Genomic DNA, 21,263 nt, shown 5'->3' with positions numbered 1-21,263 from the left:
GGTCACAACAACCCCATGCAATGCTACAGCCTTGGGGAGGAGTGGCTGGAAAGCTGTGCAGTGAAGAAGGACCTGGGGGTGCTGGTTGACAGCTGCCTGAACATGGGCCAGCAGTGTGCTCAGGTGGCCAAGGCGGCCAACGGCATCCTGGCTTGTATCAGGAATAGTGTGGCCAGCAGGAGCAGGGAGGTGATCGTGCCCCTGTGCTCGGCACTGGTGAGGCTGCACCTCAAGTACTGTGTGCAGTTTTGGGCCCCTCACTACAAGAAGGACATTGAGGTGCTGGAGTGTGTCCAGAGAAGGGCAACGAAGCTGATGAAGGGTCTAGAGAACAAGTCTTATGAAGAGTGGCTGAGAGACTTGGGTTTGTTTAGCCTGGAGACGAGGAGGCTGAGGGGAGACCTTATCGCTCTCTACAACTACCTGAAAGGAGGTTGTAGCGAGGCGGGGGTCAGACTCTTCTCCCTAGTAACAAGTGATAGGACGAGAGGAAATGGCCTCAAGCTGCACCAGGGGAAGTTTAGGTTGCATATTAGGAAAAACTTCTTCACCGAAAGGGTTGTCAGGCATTGGAACAGGCTGCCCAGGGAGGTGGTGGAGTCTCCACCGCTGGTGGTATTTAAAAGAATGGTAGATGTGGTGCTTGAGGATATGGTTTAGTGGTGGACTTGGCAGTTATAGGTTAGCGGTTGGACTCAATGATCTTAAGGGTCTTTTCCAACCTTAATGATTCTCTGATACTCTGATTCTCTGCTTCTATGATCTATTTTCTTTTATCCTCCTGGATACAGCAACATTAGAGCAAGAATTGGTTAAACAATGAGTATTCTGCATATAATTTACATGTCGTCAATCCTGTATAGCTTAAAGATTTTCCTTAGGTCAAAGAAGGCAGAATATTTCTGAATCAACCAAAAAGATTCACAATAAATTTGGATTCAAACAACAAGTTTCTAACACTAAACCTCAGGGCGGACATTAAGATCATTTTATTTATTTTTAGCCATTAGCCCAAGCATAAATTTTACCCAGTCATGTACTGTGGCATCTTACAGACAAACCAACAGCATATACACAAATTTAAAAATATTAGTGAACCACAAAGCTGACATTTTTAAAATGTCAGAGAAAACCCTGAGGGTAGCTGTGTGTACGGAATTGTAATTGGAATATACTGTCAGTATAATTTATCTTCTGAAGGATGGCAGAATTTTGAAGCAGAAGTAATACCTGGTTTTTTCTTCTTCAATTTGCATTCGAAGTTTCTCTTCTACTGGATCAAGCACATTTAGCTCTTCAGGAAGACTGGAAACAGCTATAGGGGAAATGATCAGATATAAGCAATAACCATATGATGTCAAAAGAAGCAACTTTTACTTAGAATGAACACTATTTTTTAAGAGGTAGGTAATGAAATGGGGGCCATTAACCATTACTATCTTTTGGAAATGTTTCTTCAAATTCCTTATTTAGGCCTTACTTAGTAAAAGAGACACTCAATAACTAGTGATTTGAATTAAGTTGCTTTTAATTTCTTTTTTTTTTCAGTAAAGACTGGAGTATTCATTTTAGATATGAATAAAAGTGAGTTTGCCGTCCATTTTACCAGTTCATCTTTTGCATAAAACTGACCAAATGCATTCAACCTGACAGTTTTGGCTACAAACAGAAGACCAGAACAGCAAAGTTGTTGTGAAAAGAAGATACAACAATGGCTGTGCTGGTGCCTGGAAATACAGTAACAGAAAGAAGAGTTAGACACAAATCCTGAAGGAGAAATTATTTTTGGTAAGCAGTAAATTCAGACAATTAATATAAATAAGGAAAATGTCCTGAAACTATGTGAGAAATTTTTCGAGGTGAAGGAGAACTGAGGGCATGCCTGAAGAGTAGCCTAAGCTAACCTAAGAAAGCAGCTTAGGATTTCCCTAACCTATAACAGAGCTAGTTGGCATACAATACACAATATGCTTATTCTGAGATGGCAAAACAGGTGCTTTATATGTTCAGCAGTGAAAGGAAATGTAAAAAGTTACCTACTAGTATTACAACAGTTTCTATTTCTAGGATGAATGATAACAGTTTACGGTTCCCAATAAAACTTGTTTAACCTTTTTAACTGAACTAAAATGAAAGAAACAAAGGATTTGCTGTACAATACATGCAAGTTTCCATCCCAACTATTATTTCTGCCAAGAAAATAAATTCTACGTCAACCTGTCATGAAGCTTGAGGAGTGCACCTACTCTTCAAGGAGGGGAATTCTGTCTGGAACAAGAGGGCCGTAATGACCCCTCTCCGCCTGTCAGCATGCCAGTTGAAACCATTAATATTTTTGTTGTAGCACCCTGTAGCTTAATACACATGAAGCTGAAAAGCATTTTCTTTCATTTAGATTACTTAGGTCAGGCATGTTAATACAGATGGCCAAGGTGGACAAAGCCCATGCACAGTTCTCCTTTCATACATCAAAAGGCTTTGCTGGATGTGCAGATTACAAAAGAAGGATAGGGTGAAGACATTTAAATGAAGACATTTAATGAAGACATTAAAAAAACCTGCTTGGAATGTTAAAGTGAATGCATAAACCAGGAGGTGCAAACATCGTGGCAAAGGAGTTGCTACAACAGTGGCATTATATAACGTTATACTCAAACACAGAGGATAATAAGGCGGCCATCATAATCACGCCAGAATCTTTAAGGAAAGCAGTAAACTTTTCAATAATTACAGCAGATCAGGATTTTCTCATTTGTCGATATCTTCCTTAGGAGTAGGCATAATGTGGGAAAGTGCAGAACTTCCCAGGGAACTTGGGGGGAGGCATACACTGCAGAGCTCCTGAGGCTTCACACTTGTTCTGACCTTCATGAATACATAGCAACCAGGCTTGAGAGAAATGTGCTCTGGTGGAACAAATTGAAACAATTTAGGGAGTTACTGGCTCCCAAGTGAGCCATGCTCATAGACCATGTGAGCATCCTTAATATATTTCTGTGCAAAGCCAGCCAGACTTAGCTTGGGCCATCTTCAGCAGTGGTTAAAAGGGACTCTCCTGAGCACACTGAAGTGCTTTTGATCTATCTGCACAATCTGTTACAGTGCCTGAGTTCAGGGAGGTAGTGGCTCTAGCCCCTTATAATGAATGGAAATAGTACAGAGTGGAAGATAGTAACATCTTAAAATGTTAATGCTACTTCTGAAGTGAGGACTTCCCTATCTGCAAATATCACCAAATTCTGGTAGTCATTACTGTGTGATGCAAGGCCATAATATTGCAGCTTTCCTTCCCAGATTTATGTGGACATCTAGTACTTAGAAAAATATTTTTGCACTAGCTCTGAAAGGGCAGCCAAACTTTGGCAGAATTTTGCCACTTATATTTAAAAATACCAAGAAAAATGTTTTACTGCTGCTGATTAACCCTGTAGAAGGGATTATTTGTTTGCAAGTTACCTTAAGAAATAATAATAAAGCATTTTATATGAGATGAGTACCTCTCTCACACAAAGCCCCAGCATCCTCAACACTGAATACAGAATCACAGAATCCCAGGTTGGAAGGGACCTCAGGGATCATCTAGTCCAACCTTTCTAGGAAGAGCAGAGTCTAAACAAGATGGCCCAGCCCCCTGTCCAGATCACTCTTGAAAGTGTCCAACGTGGGCCAAAAGAGAAGTGCCCAATGGGTGCCAAGTCCACGATTAGGGCCCCGCCGGGCCCTGGGAACACTGCCAAGGCACCTGCCTGGCTCCTAAAGAACAGAGAAAACAACCGAGACCCAAGGAAGGTCGGAGACACCCAACACAAAACACACACACTGCACAATAACACACAGAGCCTGGAACCCCCCTGTCCGGCACACGTTCCTGTTACATTGAAGAGGAACCTGCTCCTTTTCCCTGCTCAAAGGGGACTGCTTCCCAGACAGCCCGCTCTGCCGTGCCATCTTTCAAACCCTTCCCTCCCCTGACCCCTTCCCCCCCCGACCCCTTCCTCAGCACCATTGCCTCAACTTAGCTGTGCCCATTATCTCTGGCAATAAGCTGCTGATAAAAGCAAGAAACACAGCTGTGGGCAAGGTGAGCAGCACAAAGTTTTGTATATGTGCAGAATGGAAAGAGGTGAGTACACTGCAAGCTGATGGAGCCCCAGCAGCAAAGACAGCACGGGACATTTCATCAAGTAAATGACTAAAACTTCGAGACATTTGTTACTCTGTTCCAGTCACAAAAGCAGAAGAGGTCTGATCCCAGTGTCAGGTGAAGTCCAGTGGTAAGTCAAGTCCAGAACATGCCTACTTGGGCACTGCTTTGTAAGTTCTCTTATGTCTTCTCCCATGCTGTTACAGTCTCCATTTCAGCTTTTTGTCATACCTGCTCATTGCAACAATGTGTTTGTGAACTGAATAGCATTCTGCTCAAAAGACTGGACCCTTTTGATTCTGCCTACTGTAATATATACAGGTGAACATATGTCTCTATCCTGATGTTCCAAGAAAAAGAGATCTATGGTCTGGTAGTGTATTTCAACCGTTTTGTTTGCTGCTGCTTCTACCTCCTCCTCATTTCCTGATACTTCTTTTCTCCCCTCTCCCCTTTACCTTTCCTGAAATCCTGCAGTGGCCTCTTTCTGCCCCTGGGTTCCTGCTGCTGCTGCCTCACACCCCTCTCATCCCACCAGCCTGGGCAATTTCAGCTACAGCTGAAGCTAGGAAGCTAAGGCAGAGGTTACTGGCACTTGTATCTCATGGTTACGTGTATCTCATGTCTAATGTTAGCATTCTTCAGTACACAGGCTCAGTTACTTTAAAATAACATGAGAGGGACAACTGAGTGAATAGACAGGAAAACATAGAAAGCATAATACTTACAAATTTAAGACAATAGCTAAGAAGAAATACTTTCTTTTTGCTACATATTTTTATTCCTCTAAAGAGTTTTCTTTTATTGTATATATCTGCCTGTCCATGCAGTAACAGAAAATGCTTACATCAAACATCAAATCATTTTATCTATGTATTAACTGCATATATGTGAAGTGCATGTAAATTATGAAGAAAAAAGAAAATTCACAAGACCAACTTTTGCCCATATACTTTACAAGATTTGCAATACATTAAAAAGTGCAGAGGTGCTACTGCTGAAATCCTGACTATCAGATATAATTTCGGCAACTGCACAGAACACAAAGTGGTACCTGCTTTGTTCACTCAGGGCTGACTTTTAATTGATTAACAGCTTGTCATATGAAACTCCATTGTACAGTCTAGCTCTATGCTTTTAGTACATCAGCTGAGATGAGCCATTCAGCTGATGTGTGATATCACAAGCACTTCTAGTGCCCTGGTGACTTCCATGAAAAAAATGCAGTTGGTGCAATTTGATCCAGGATGATGCAGACCCAGGTTTGAGTGGTGCACGGGAGGTATGATGTGCATGTTTAGGAAAACATTGCCTCTGTGTATACTAGGGGTTTCTGTTGGCATGCCTCCATCCAATTCTGTAAACAGTAATTTTAGCAGAAGTCAGCAATGTACTCATAAGGAGTATTCGTTCCTTTACATTAGTGTAACTGCACATACAGCTGAGTGGCAAACCTTATGAATCCTATGTTGCAAAGTCTTTTAAGAGTACTGAGTCACATGACGTAAAGAAGAGATTTTGGCAGTGTTCCATTGGGTAGTGAAACAGCAATGAACTTCTACATTTCTCTTCAGGCTAAGTGTTCTTGCTTCATCTTCAGATACAAGCTATTTGGTGAAGTGAGGCACAGGATACAATTGATACCAGCTGCCTGCTTAGAGAAGGTGAGCTCTGTGTGAGTTGACATTCCGTTCATATCATAAAGGTTTGTGGGTTTTGGTTTTTCATTTTTTTTCCATAAGATTTTAAAAATATGCATTTTAAGATATAATTATTTTATTCTAATGAAAGGGACAGTTTTGGAGCACAGGAAGTAGTGAATTTTGCAACACATTCCACATCACCAAATCACACAGTACCAGAAAAAATGATGGCACCTGCTAACTGGATCACTATTTCAAAGCAATATGGCAAGCATGGATGAAAAACGCTATTTCTAGCATGAGATACCAAGTGTTATCACCATAGTTTACTGCAAGCTGGCAACAACTTGAAATACTCTGGCAGATTCTTGTCTACAGTCAGAAAATTTTGCAGGAAACTCTCTGTGACCCTGAACTTTATGCTCTCTGGGGTGCTCATATATTTCTTGACCTGTGTATCCTAGAAGTCAAACTCCTAGCGATTTACTGTCTTGTGCCTCAAATAACATTGTGCCCTGCCTTCCAGCTGTACTTTTGCAGTCAAAGATTTTCATTTTTTCATTGGATAGTCTTCTGTTTATCTGCTTAAATTTATAGTCACTTGAAGTAACCAAATTTAGAATTGACTTCAGTATCCAGTTAATATTTTACTGCTTTATTTATCAGCTTTGCAGCTTTTGGCAAACTTGGGCTTTAGTGCTTTCAGACTGGAGCATATGCTGTCATTTGCGTTTTTTAAAAAGAACTACCCACCCACTGTTATTCAGGACCAGCTTACAAGTAATTCTCCACTTTTTCTTTCTTATTGCTCTCCTGGGCCACGGCAACCTATGTTTGTCACCAGGCACCATGTGTATACCTTACGCAAAAGCAAAGGTGAGTATGCACAATGAAACTCAGGAAGAGATTAAAATACCCTAATGTCTGGAAGAGTTTATATTGTGGGTTTTAGAGCAATTTACCCCTTATCCTAATGTAATAGATTTTTTTTTAAATTTCAGCCACTTGGTCATGAGCATACATTGAAACAAACTGTCCTATTTTCAGCACTTTACAAGTTTGTGCATGTGTGGGGGAGTAAGGACACGTGCATTTTGCTGATTTTTATTTTTAAATTAATCACTGAATTTAGTAAAAGGGTCCATTGGTACGCTGCTTTTCTTTCTATCATTGTATTGTTTATTGTTTTGTTGGCTTAATACTGGCTCAAACTGACTTCCAACGCATACCTGGAATGTGGAGTTATTTTTTCCAGTCTCTGTGAGCTGTTTTGGCTAAACACAGACTCACACTTCAATCCTCTGAAATTTCTTCTTTGAAACTAGTAATTTATGTATTTGCTTCTGAAAATACATGGCATACGAAACAAAAGGCGTTGCCTTCGTGTCAGCTGCACTCAAGCCATGAAAGTTTCTGAAGCCATTGTGGCTAAAAGTTCTTAGTTTGTTTCTAAATATACAAGTACAATATACTGGGGAGGAAAAAAAAAAAAGGCAGCTTTAAGTTTAATATGTTCCATACATGCCAGTTGATCTAGTGGAATAGTAACATAGCTGGGTCATAGTCAGGAAACCCCTACTAACTCAGATTCTTGCCTGCACTTAATAAATGCATTTTACCATTTGATTACATGAGATTATTTTTACATCATTTATCTTGTTCCTAATATTAGATAAAACCATACTTGATCTTTGAATAATCTTTCTTTGCCTCCCAAGGAGGAGTGTGGTTTGTCATCCATAAGTTTTGAGGCTTCGTTAGCATTTGTTTCTACAACATCCAAGAACTTTCGTTGAAAAAAAAAGTCTCTTTGCTAAGTTTTGTCATGCTATTCTTGAAAGGAAAGCATGGAAAATATTTCTGCAGTTGTTTGCTTATCATTAAGCTCAGACATTAGGAATACACTGCCACAATTGTGCAGGCCTCAGTTGCAATAAGAAGGTACCATAACATTTGTAAAGCAGTGCCTCGTCAAAATAAGAACTTGGCTCAGAATAATATAGCACAACTTTGCTGAGAATAAGAAATATCTAAGGGTGCTACAGGTACAGTCACACTGAGTGCCACAGAGCATAGAAGAGATACTGAAGCTTAGTATATCCATATTTCTTGCTGGGGATTCTCACATAAGGAGGTGTACAGTTCTCAGTTCTGAGAAGTCCCAGCCTTACTGTGCATAAAGAATATACATAGGTATATACAGTAAATCACAGAATCACAGAACGGTAGGGGTTGGAAGGGACCTCTGGAGATCATCTTGTCCAAAGCCCCTGCTTGAGCAGGCACACCCAGAGCAGGGGGCACAGGAACACGTCCAGGTGGGTGTTGAATGTCTCCAGAGAAGGAGACTCCACAACCTCCCTGGGCAGCCTGTTCCACTGCTCTGTCACCCTCACAGGAAATAAGTTTTTTCTCATGTTTAGCTGGAACTTCCTGTGTTCCAGCTTGTGCCCATTGCCCCTTGTCCTGTCATCGGGCACTGTTGAAAAGAGCCCAGTCCCATCATCCTGACACCCACCCTTTAGATATTTATAGGTATTTATGGAATCCCCCTCAGTCTTCTCCTGTGCTTGCAGGTCACCTTTAGGAATCCAATGCACACAGCAACTGTGGGGTCAATTCAATAGGTGTAATGTTTTCTAAAAATAATGGGTATTTTACCTGCATTATGCATGGAACTCTGGCTGTGGTTGTCAGTACAAACACTCATGACAATGCACAAAAGCATTTATTTTGGGCTGTACACTGAATTTATAGCAATGCCATTTGAAAGAATATTAAGGAAAAATAAGCACACATGTTTTATATTTAACTGCTTCTGTTTCAGCTGTGTATAGGTATACATGGGTCATGCAACTGACATGGCACTTCAAGTTAGACAATAAAAGAGGTTTTGACCTTGATTCAAGAGGTGAATACTAACCAAACAAATGTATATGGTAGTATCAGCCTGAACAATTTTAATCTCTCTGCTATGAGGTATTAGTGCAAGACCTTTCATCTGCAAGAGAGAACCAGAGGAGACAGAAAACAGAAAGGAAAAATACACCATTGTTGGTGAAATCAATATATTATGAGCATGGGCTTGCACCGTACAGTGCTTAGTTTAACCCTTGCCACAAATAAGACAAAAGGTGTTGGGCCTGAGGCACCTATACCATGAATCTGATTTTTTTTTTCAGTGGAAGTAACAGAGAATATGTGCTGAGACCCCCACCTTGGTTAAGTGTACAATAAAGACCAAAGTACTACAGAAGCTTTGTTTCCACTCTCCAACATGGCTACTCTATTAGCCTTCTAAAAGAGTTTCCTGAATGCTTTTCTAAATGTTGGTATGAGTTTTCCAGAAAATTTGTGAAACCACAACCATAGGATTTCATGTCAGCAGGAATGTTTCTTTAAGAAGATTCATTTGGATGTTGTTCAGTGTTCTGGCACATGTGCTAGATCAGGGCCACATACAACTTGGGCAGTTGTGGGGACCAGATTATGTTATTGGGAGTCACTGTCTCTGCTGGTCACACTCATATCCCACATTGAATGCCACATTTTTGCTGGTCCTCCCATGCACATACTCCTCAGCTGCAGCTGCAGAACAGCTAGGCTGTCTGTGCTGGGCTACCTGCTCAAGAAGGTGTAGGAAATATAGAGGTATTTAAGCATTTCTCTTAACTCAGACAGCTCTTTCCTATGACCTATGAAGGAAAGGACATTGACCTTGGTGTTCTGGTAGCTGCCAGCTGAATTACACTGTACTGTATACTGAGAAGAGACAATCCTGACATATCCAGAAACAATTACCACTTATCCAAAATGTTCTTACCTGGAGAAGTATATCCCACCTCTGCACATTTGTGGGATACTATTAGTAACTCGTTGTTCCAAGTCATTATTTTCTTGGCTCTTAAACAAGAAAAAATTTTTGAGCAAAGAAGTAGTGAATTAATTTCTTTTAGTCATTTCAGCAAAATGTAAAATGGAAGTTTTTCACCAGATATGCAGCTTGCTCTAAAACACTGGATATCACATTAGCCATGCTATATCTCATTCACTGCCTGTCCTGTGCTTTCATGATCAGATGGAAATTGCTATTCTAGGTCTGACCTTTACATTGAAAAAATCAAAGCAAATACAGAGGTGAAAGAGCTCCATTTGTTGTTTATGGTTCATTAGATTACAGAACTTTTGTTTGTTACAAAGACCTCTCCTGAAGGAAACCTTGGCTGATACAGAACTAGTCAAGCTGCCCAACACACCTACTGGACGTGGCCAGAAGAAACAAGCTTGCAGCACCTTAAACTGTAAGTTATTCTTAGTTAACCTACCAGCTTTTTTTTAGCCAATAGAGAGAGGCTACTCTGAGATATACTGAAGCTAAAGCAAACAAGCTTAGGCCTAGAATCATTAGACTGGGCATAAAACCAAATTTATCTTTTGCTTACTCCACCTCAAGTCCCATCTTAGAATTACAGAAGCACTCTGGTTGGAAGGGACCTTAGAAGGCTGCATGGTCCAACCTACTGTTCAAAGTTGGGTGAAAATGGAATCAGACTAGATTGTCCAGGCATGTTGTGAAAAACTCGAAGGACAGACATCCTGCAAACTTATCTTTCAATGTGTAACTATCCTCATAGCATCTTTTTCCTAATATCTTAATTTTAGTAGACCAAATTAGAGAATTGAGAGCTTCATCTCCAGAGTCTGTCTTGCTTCCTTACTAGTCACCAGAAGGAGTCTGTAAATAATAACTGAATTCACACTGAACTTTTCAGTATTTCAGAATAAATACTTACTGCAAGAAAGCTTACAGAGCCTGCAAGCTGTTCCAACAACAGTGAAATGCTAAAGTCAATGTCAATAAAACTGAGAACTGGATAACTGTGCTACAAGTTCATGACTCCTAATAAAAATATCACTTGATCCAAAGATGTCTTTGCTCTTTTTTGAGATCAGATAAGCTGAAGTGGAGTGGGTCACATGGGAAACTTAATAGGAACACACAAATAATCTCAGAATTTTCTGACAGTTCAGGAGAACATTTCTGCAAAGAATTCCAGTAGAGATGCCATTCTTGAAAACACAATGAAAGAGAAAACTCATGGCCTGCCTCTGTAATTTAGCATTGCAACTAGTATAAACCTGCTACAGACTAACAGAAAAAACACAGCAACAAATAAAACTGCAAAAGACCCTAGAAAGACTGAAGAGAAACTTATGGAAAGAAAGGTCTGTGTGGGCTTGAGGCCTGAAGGGACAGGTTTAAGGAATGTCTTATTAGAATATACTCCTGCAGTTATAAACTTCATTCCTACATAATCCTGGGAAAACCCCAAAACCACCTAAGATGAACCTCAAGTACTGCCGCAAGGGAATCATCGCTGCTTGTCTAGCTGCTGCTTTGAATACATGGTTCTTTTTCCTAATTGTGATTGTCTTTACAGAAGAACTTGGTACATACAAAAATACAGAAGCTCCTCAAGAGTTCAGAGTTTTAGCCATATACTGTGCTGACTTGAAGCACAAAATGGCATGAGAATAAGTCTGTTATGGTGCCTAACTTCACAGTTACTATAGGCTAGAGACTACGCTTTTTTTCTCCAAGACAAATCTGGAATAACTACAATGACTTAAAAACACTGCAGTAACAAGAAGCTATAAAGATCCTCTATTCTATTTCCAATATCATACAGAACTACTTACATACATTTCCAAAACTAATTGCCCACCAGCATTTCAAACATTTGCTTAAAAATCGATTTGGTAAATATTTCTAAAAGCACTTCATATGTTACAATAATCGCACAAAGCAAATTCAAAAAGTATCTTTATCTTTGTCAGAGTAAAAGTCATTTTAAAAAAAGCAAACAGGCACTGGTTTCTGAATTTTCAGCCAGTTTTGCTATTGATATCTTTGTCTTAACAACAGTGAAAAATCGTCATCTTTCTTTAAAGGCACAATCTTTCTGTCAGTCTCAGAATTCCAAAAATAAACCTTAATGCAAAGCATTTCTGATTTTTTTCCTTTGAATGACTGAAGAAATGAAACCCATCACTAAAAAGAGTGGCCTTGATACCACTAGAGGCCACCCTTGGAATAAAATCAGTGCCCTGCATGCACAAAAACTCCACTGTTGCTTGAGATTTCAAGCAGAACTATATAGAAGAACATAACACACAGAAACATTGTCCATATCAAAATTGTGGATTTCTAAGAGAAACCTTTCCTTTATTCTGAGGCCAATGCAAACTGACTACATTGCTTCCCTCCCCAAAGTAGCATATTTTACAGACTGGAAATACATGAACAGTTTTAAAGGAAGCATCTTTGGATACCTAGCAGCACTGGGGACATGTTGTTTAATCTCTTGTAAAAAAAAAATCTTAAAATTCTGGACTCAGATTATTTCTCTGAAATGCTTTATTTAGCCCATACATAAGATATCATTTTTCAGCACCAGGAATGATGTTCTTAAAACAGGCTATCTATTATTCTCCATAGACTGTGTTGGATTTGTGTGGGAAAGTACAGACTGCCACTTTCCTCAGCTTCTGTCATTTTGTGATTGAAAACACTTGTGTCTCTTCATTTCATGGCATTAGTACAGATCAAGACTCTCCTGCTTCATATGAACAAAGTTAAAAGGCATCTCAGTTACAAGATGTAAAGCAGTGAAAGAAACTGAGCTCATGTTATTAAAATATGGATTTATTTAAATAGAAGATTAACTCTGATGCAAACCAGCAGTTTGGAAGTGCTATGTGCTTTCCATTCACACAGATCACAGCAGAGGAGTTCAAGACAGTTATTAATTATTAGCCTAATTAATGTTATATATGTCTGTAGGATGCTGCTATGGTTGCAGAGAGAACTACCACACACTTCCTAAACAAATCTTATATCCTCACCAGATAAAAAACATGGTGGCCCAGCATTTCTAGTGGCATGGTCTACATTGGAAGCATTCAAGGTCAGGTTGGATGGGGCTTTCAGAAACCTGATCTAGTGAAAAGTGTCCCTGCCAATGGCAGGGGTATTGGGCTAAATGATATTTAAAGGTCCCTTTCCACACACACCATTCTGTGATTCTATGATATCTAACTCTGGACAAGTGGGAGCAGCAGTTCCCAATTCTACCTCTCCAGATATGCAGAAATGTGTCAAACAACATAGAATCATAGAATCATTAAGGTTGGAAAAGACCAACCATGTCTCCTAAACCATGTGCCAAAGTGCCACGTCTACCATTCTTTTAAATACCACCAGCGGTGGAGACTCCACCACCTCCCTGGGCAGCCTGTTCCAATGCCTGACAACCCTTTCGGTGAAGAAGTTTTTCCTAATATGCAACCTAAACTTCCCCTGGTGCAGCTTGAGGCCATTTCCTCTCGTCCTATCACTTGTTACTAGGGAGAAGAGTCTGACCCCCGCCTCGCTACAACCTCCTTTCAGGTAGTTGTAGAGAGCGATAAGGTCTCCCCTCAGCCTCCTCTTTCTCCAGGCTAAACAAACCCAAGTCTCTCAGCCACTCTTCATAAGACTTGTTCTCTCGACCCTTCATCAGCTTCGTTGCCCTTCTCTGGACACACTCCAGCACCTCAATGTCCTTCTTGTAGTGAGGGGCCCAAAACTGCACACAGTACTTGAGGTGCAGCCTCACCAGTGCCGAGCACAGGGGCACGATCACCTCCCTGCTCCTGCTGGCCACACTATTCCTGATACAAGCCAGGATGCCGTTGGCCGCCTTGGCCACCTGAGCACACTGCTGGCCCATGTTCAGGCAGCTGTCAACCAGCACCCCCAGGTCCTTCTTCACTGCACAGCTTTCCAGCCACTCCTCCCCAAGGCTGTAGCATTGCATGGGGTTGTTGTGACCCAAGTGCAGGACCCGGCACTTGGCCTTGTTGAATCTCATCCTGTTGGCTCCGGCCCATCCATCCAGCCTGTCCAGGTCCCTCTGTAGGGCCTTCCTACCCTCCAGAAGATCAACACTTCCACCCAGCTTGGTGTCATCTGCAAACTTACTGAGGGTGCACTCAATCCCCTCATCCAGATCATCAATGAAGATATTGAACAGGACTAGCCCCAACACTGAGCCCTGGGGAACCACGCTCGTGACCGGCCTCCAACTGGATTTAGCTCGCTTCACCACATATTTGCATACTATCAAGTATAGAATATACAGTAGTGGCAGCTTCTTAGAGCACCACAAACTAGTACCTTGGAGGAATAGCTTGTTTGAAATTCTTTCCTACCACTGGATGAATTATTTCTGCAGTAGTACTCCGATGCAACACTGTCTGTCCCTGTTTTATTCTGGTACCGATCACACTGTTCTTTCAGTTCTAATTAATGAAAGGTGAAGAAGCAGAATGAAGCACACTATAAAGAAACACATACCAGGGCAGAAACTGGTACTAATGTCTTTAGAACATGTATGTAACTTTAAAAAGGAAATGATAATGTAGGCAAAGCTATAGAATGAAAAAAGATAAGGAGAACGCTCCCCATTTTTGCTTAAAACAACTGTGTGTTACAAATCCAAATACAAAAATAACAGATGCCAAAATCCTTGCTCTCAGGCATTTGCCAGTCTAAATCAAAGGCTGGTATGCATTTTCAGGGATTCAAATATATCTGTTATTTCTGACTCACCTAGTAATTTTATTTTTCATGAGGAATGGGCTTTTTCAAAGGAATTTTGCTCAGAAGAGAACTTGGAAACAGCTCTTTGAATAACAGCAAAAATATACAGTATTATTTTTAAAAGCCAAGTTACAAAGCCTGGGAAAACAAGTGTGGTTTTTTTTAATAAAATGTTGATAAAACTGGGCCTTAATGCTGAAATCCTTAAAAAGGATGCAGATTCATTACAAAGACGTGTATTTGCCACCTTTACCTATGTCAGATTGTACCTATTTTTTTTTTAATTTCAAATAACTCTGCAGAGACAATGGAGTTGGACAGAAAGAGAGAGATTAATTTGGTCCCAACAAACCTCCCCAGAAGCAGAAAGATTTTGCCATCTCTTGATGTTTTCAGGAGAACCCTAAAAGAACTGAAGGTTGTTAGTAGTCCTGATTTCAAAGCTCACATAAAAAGAGAAGGGAGGCTCATGAAGAACAAGGTGAATAAGAAAAAATATTTGAAATGGAAAGCTGAAAATCTGCATTTCATCCAAAATGATAAAGTAACTGCAGTTATCGATAATGAGGGGCATGCTGTGCCAAAGATGCTGCATCACGGGCCATAGACTGTACCACTCATATTAATTTAGAAAACATGTTTCATACTGCACATAATGAACGACCCTTCTGTATATGAAGCTTTGTCAGGATCTGTTTGAAGCTGACTGAACAGCCTGGGGGACTTGTAGATTTACTAAAAATTTCTGCTGATATGGACAGATTAGCCAGAAGTATGCTCGAGGGTCCTCCCTAACTTCCAGAGCTGACCCAACAGAGGCCTCTACTTGAGATGTAGTTGAATAGGCAAAACTGTGCTAGTCTCGGTTCAGTTGCTTCTGTTATGGAAAGTTATTGTAAAAAATATGCCTTTGCTAGCATGACTCCATCACCATGGAAGTATCTACCCATTAAAATATGTCATAAGATTTCCTATGTCATCAGGCGGGTCCAATTTAGGATTCAGTCTTCCCCAAGTGCTGGTGAATATTACTACATTAGCCTGAGTGTCTGTTTGTAATCATGTTCTATCAATGCAAAACTGGAATAAGATAATGAAGAATCAGGTCCTGTATTTTACTGAAATGCTAGTTTAAAGCATCTTAAGATAATGCTTCACTGGGATCATATAAAATATGGATTTTCCTCCTACAACATTGCAAATCCCAGGGAAAGCTTTTGTTTCCACTCTTTTCTCCCACCTTTTCCACCCAGAAGCACTGGTGACCCAATCTTTTTGCTTGGTCAGTATTTCAATAGTGTGTACATTATTTCACTTTAAAGACTGCCTAAAAATGCAGTTAAGCATGTTACTCTGAAAGATCTTACTGAATAAAAGAAGTTATTTGCATAAGTAGTTATTCTTACAATTAATAAAGGTGAAAGTTACACTGAGAGTGAATCCTTGCAATTTTACGCAAAGTATTTGGTGTTTCTGGTTGTGTTCTGAAAAATGTGGAGCACTCCCTTGCTTCCAATGAAACCTTCCATCTATTTGTGCCCTTGTTAACTCCCAGCATATGGTATTTTAAAACAGATAAGAACAATGGGCTAAGTAGTGGAGTTTTCCTGCAATGAGAAAGCCACATCTTAAGCATAGCCATGAGGGAAACAGCACAACACTGTTTAAAAACCAACTAGAATAGCTTCTTAAAGAGTTTTAAGCATAAAATGCTTTAAGTTAAGGAAAAAAAGGCAGCTGGAAGATGTTAACTTGGTTTCTAATTGAAACAATGGTGTGTTTTATTTAATGTGGGATTTCATCAGACTCTTAATTAGACTTTTTACCATGCAGTATTCATTTAAAAATATCTTGATGACATTCTGGTCATCAAGAAGATCCTGGAAGACTTGACACCTGTTACTCCTTGGAGAACATTAATCCAAAAGGCAGGCAGGCAAATAATATTCCCCAACTCATAGAATAAATATTAAGTCAAAGTATCCAGAGTATTTAAAAGATTAACAAAGGGGGAAAAAAGTCCGGAAAATACTTTGTGTAGTCCAGACCTAGTGATGATAAGCAGATAGCAATGCTCAAAAGCCAAAAACACATGGGTTGCCTGCTACATTGTGGAATACTAACAGAATATTTACAATGTGAATCTATAGCTGGTAAAGTCACTACTATGTCATTTCCTAAGGACATGAAAAAAACATGCTTACCTATTTTATGAAAAGCAGCTTAAATAGTTATTGAAAACAGCGTTTGCAACACAATTTTCTATATAGTAAGAAATCAGTATACAAGACCAGATGTTATCATGCAGATTGAGACATACACTTCATTTTTTGAAACACTGAGTAAAGAATTCTCATAAAAGACATTGCTACAATTCATCTTGATTGAACTTCTTAAAGTGGCATAAAATTAGTAAATAGTATTAAAATCTGGAGTGAATTAAAGAAAGAATTCCATGTTGCACTGAAGATATCACCTTTAGATTGAACTTCAGATATAGAACAGAACAGAATAGAATAGAATAGAATAGAATAGAATAGAATAGAATAGAATAGAATAGAATAGAATAGAATAAAACACAATGGTTGGATGGGACCTACAATGATCGTCTAGTCCAGCTGCCTGAACACTTCAGAGTTGACCAAGTTAAAGCATGTTATTAAGGGCATTGTCCAAATGCTTCTTAAGTGGCATTGACCACCTCCCTTGGAAGCCTGTTCCACTGTTTGACCGCCTTCTTGGTAAAGATACTTTTCCTAATATCAAGCCTGAACCTCCTTGATACAGCTTTGAACCATTCCCCATGCCCTATCACTGGATACCAGGGAAAAAAGATCAGCACCTCCTTCACTTCCCCTTCTCGTACTGATCAAAATGAACTGAGCTTGACTCCTAGGCCTAATTGACATGGACAGCATTAATCTTCAGTGCTGATTTTTAGATAAAAATCAAGAAGGATAAAGGCATAAAATAATAACATCACCAACAGAGCTTGAGATGCACGGCTAAATTAGAAAGAGAAAGGGGAAACTATTTTGCTACTCTGCAGTACCTTATTTTCCTGACTTTTGGGAGAAAAGAAAACCCCCAAATTTTCTCTTTCTTATTAAGAGACAAATATTGTCTGCTGTGTTATGTAGACGTAGAAATAAAACCATCAGCTGCAATCTGGTCTGAGTTAACTCCATCTATTTTTGTGAAGAAAGTCCATGAAGGCACGTTTTGGGACTCTTTTACGGATCTACATGAGGGGGGCTTAAACTGTTATTGCCCCAGCAGTTTTCTGTCACATTTTAGCTGAAGTTTACTGTCCCAAAAGTGGAATTCTCATATGAACACTCCTAGGCCATTTCAGTACAAAGCCAGTAGAGTCAGCTTAAAGCATCTTAAACCAAATTTGGATGACTTTACACTTACGTGAACAACTTACATAGACACTTTTAGCTTCACAGCTGTGTCAACAGAAACTGCAAGAAATAACTTCTCAACTTCTATAACTAGATGCGAAAGAAATGACCTGTATATGCCTTCAGTCCCTCTTGGAATAAGGAAAATTAAAAAGGATGTTAGACAGATTGTGGCGACATGGCTAGAAGCTCAGTCTTGGGACAAATCACTGTTGTTAGTGGGAATTCAAATTAGAGTCATAAGAGAGAAAAAAAAAAACAAAAACCCTAAAAATGAGGAAAGCTTAGATGTTCTGTTCTTGTTTTGGTCACCCTGAAAAGAAAGCAAGCCAATACCAAACCCCCAAACCTATGAGACTTTTGCATTATTTTTCTCACAACCCATACAATCAGATGCCTTTTGAGCCAAATCTCTGGTAAAGTGCAGAGTCCGTGTTCTTTATGGTAGGGACTACTGTAGAAATATTGTGGCAAAAACTGTCATAGAAAATACAACCTGCCCCAGAAGCAGATCCAGCCCTGGGAGAGATCTTGTGGCCCCTATTGTATCTGAAATATTTTACTCTCACCTAGAGCTGCTCTTTGAATGTGCCTCTGGGTTATTTCTCCTTTCAGATGGTCTGTAAAAGACACAAAATGAGAAGAGTTAGAATTCAAAATGTCAAAAATCAATGAAGCAATTGCTTATTTCCCACCATTTGAAAACTCCTATGCTGCTGGCCAACTTAAAGGCATTTTTTGTTAATCACAGGACACGTAGTTTTCTGAGCTCTCTCCTTCTCGCTACTGCAAGTAAACAAATAGGCACAATTTGGCTCTACATATCCTCAGATTTAACTTTGTCCAGTAAGAAAGACTGAAAATGAAGCTATTTACTGTCAAGCACTTTCACAGGATAATGATCTCCTGCTGCTAGATACAAAAGAAGTCCAAGTGAGGCTAGAAGACATACAGAATTCCAAGTATTTGTTCAAGCAGACTTATAGGCGCTAGCAGCAGAAATGAGATATTAGGTCATCCAGTCCACCTCTTTGCCAGTGAAGAATTGGTTCCCTACAGTCCATTTCTTCCTGTTCATCCAGCTCAGTTTTAAATATCCCATGTGCTAGAGCTTCTGCAAGTTCTACTGCTCAACATAACTCACTGTGTAGATGTCATTGCTCTTCAATTGAAATTCTTTAATTTCATTATCTCATTATTCCTAGTTAGGCTCCCATGCTCCATATTATTCACCTTTACCCTTTTTTTACTAATTTCCTCCTTGATCTATGACACTGTTCCAGTTCACCAATTAGTACAAACAATAATTAGATTACCACATGGGAAGCCATTATTCATAGATATTAATGGAACCAATAAAGGAAAAACATAACCCTAAATGTGCAATTCAGCAATATATGTGTTCTGAGGGAGGATGGGATTATGTCTTTCAAATTTTCAAATTAAAACAATTTCTAAGCAGAGTCCTGCTCATAATCTTTACTAAGATATACATCTGGATACCAGGGAAAGAAAACAAATTCCATGATGGATTCACTTTTCCCCCCCAGACCTGTGATTATGTATATTAGCATGCATTCTGAATTAAAAATATCCTTTTGCTTACAAGTGAAGACTTACAGAGTAAGCTAATCAGAGCAAATTAAGTCACACTAAGAATGTGAAAAACCATTTAAATTCACAGGTCATAAGAATTAGACTGTTCTATGAGCACCAAAGAATTATGAAAAAGTAAACTTCTTTCAGAATTAGAAGAATAATTCTTAGGTATTTAGTAACATTGTAGAATAGGTATTATATGCAATACGTTGTAGTATAACAGCCAAACTACATTGTTCTGAATGTTTTTAGAAAACAAAACAAAACAAAAAAACCCCCTGCCTACTCCTTGTCCATAAAACAGATATTGCAGATTCCTTTTTTTCTGCACTGGAAGTTTTATTCTTTTCAATTATTTCTATACAAAACAATGAATTCTTCTGTACTTAAAGTTATCTGTAAAATTAAGAAAAGCCTTCAGCTACTGAGAAACAGCTTAACTGAAAGAACTAATCTCACCTACCCCGGCTATACCAAATAAACCCTCCATTTCAGCTGTACTAACACTCAACCAAAAAACGCATTCAGTTAAGCAAGCTCCTGATTTCTGTAACTATAGACAAAACCCCATTCATTAATAATTTTTCCCAATAAAAGTCCAGTTAAATGATCAACACTCATGCTATTTGTGCTTTAAAAGCTTTATACAGCAACCCAGTTGATGTCAATACTCAGTAAAATGTGATTAACAGTACTAATTCTATCCACAGATTGCTTTTTGCTATTCTGGATATTCATATCCTTGTGTTCTATTGCACTGTATTGCACAGGGTGGTGTTATTCACTCAATATTGAGTCATGAGACTGTTATGAAACAATCTGTAGTAACCTTGAGATTCATCTCAATGGATTACCATTAACTTTGGTGTCTCAGAAAGCCATCAATACATGTAGCTTCACACAAGGGCTCAGAAACACCCTTTCTTTAGCACTGTGAACTGCAAAAGGCAATGCCACTGTATTTTGAAAAAATGGTTCTAGTAATGAGAATATGCTGTTCATCAAGAATCAACTGAAGATAAAGGTGACATATGAGTTCTCTACCCTGTCAATACCTGGTCTTCGTAGTATTATTTAGCTTTCTTTAACCTTGCTAGAAACAGGTCAGCAGCAATCAAAAATGTTTTGCATAAATTTCTATCAAGTGGCAATGAGGTCAACAGAAAAACAGCAAGCCAAACAAGTCAATGAAAGTAAGATCGAACAGATAGATAACAGCTTGCAGTCAATACAAATATGTGGAAACGGAAGAATATGGGGCCTGGTTTTAAATTATTATAGCCGAGAGGCTTGACTTCCAGTAACCTAGAATTTACTCTCAATACAGCTGGTACAGAGAGCATAGAGGCTGCAGAAACCCTACTTTTATTGCAAACTTTGTTAGGCCAGCCGTCAGCATGGAACTGTCCCAAATGCTCCTCCCTCCCTTCATTCTAGCCTTTGTACACTTCTGCTCCATCCATGACATGGACCATGATGTTGCAAGAAATCTTGTCCTTCTTCTACTTGGCAGCTTCATGAAAGAATGAGAAGTTGGAACCAGACCACCTGTAATCAGAGGGGAACCAAAGGAAACTTCTCCTTCTGCTAGAAAAATAAAAATCCTGTCTTACCATTCTTCTAGCAAAAGACTTTTCTTTTTCTTCTATGATTAGAAATAGAAAGGTGACATTTATCCAATTCACATAGTCCAAACTTCCCTTTTAGGGCAGCAAAAACTGAACTTCATTTCGCAGAAAACTTCCTGAGGAGAAATTGTAATTGTATTATGGGAAAAGTAGCCCAAACAGGAATTTTTGTTCAGAGGACATGACGGTATCTTGAGG

General features: G+C 39.4%; 1 protein-coding gene across 1 annotated transcript in view; it reads right to left on the bottom strand.

Moving 5' to 3' along the window:
• KIF6 (kinesin family member 6) overlaps positions 1-21,263 on the bottom strand; it is a 178,916-nt gene that overhangs the window by 18,045 nt on the left and 139,608 nt on the right. Inside the window, exons 16-17 of the mRNA XM_075089133.1 lie at positions 18,408-18,458; positions 1,231-1,315 (exon numbers count right to left, since the gene is read on the bottom strand). Of these exons, the coding sequence (XP_074945234.1) occupies positions 1,231-1,315; positions 18,408-18,458 (136 nt within the window). The remainder of the gene's footprint in view (positions 1-1,230; positions 1,316-18,407; positions 18,459-21,263) is intronic.

This window comes from Phalacrocorax aristotelis, chromosome 3 (assembly GCF_949628215.1).
Source record: "Phalacrocorax aristotelis chromosome 3, bGulAri2.1, whole genome shotgun sequence".
Taxonomy (NCBI): domain Eukaryota; kingdom Metazoa; phylum Chordata; class Aves; order Suliformes; family Phalacrocoracidae; genus Phalacrocorax; species Phalacrocorax aristotelis.
Note: the sequence above shows the minus strand (reverse complement) of the source record. Positions and strands in the feature narration are given on the sequence as shown.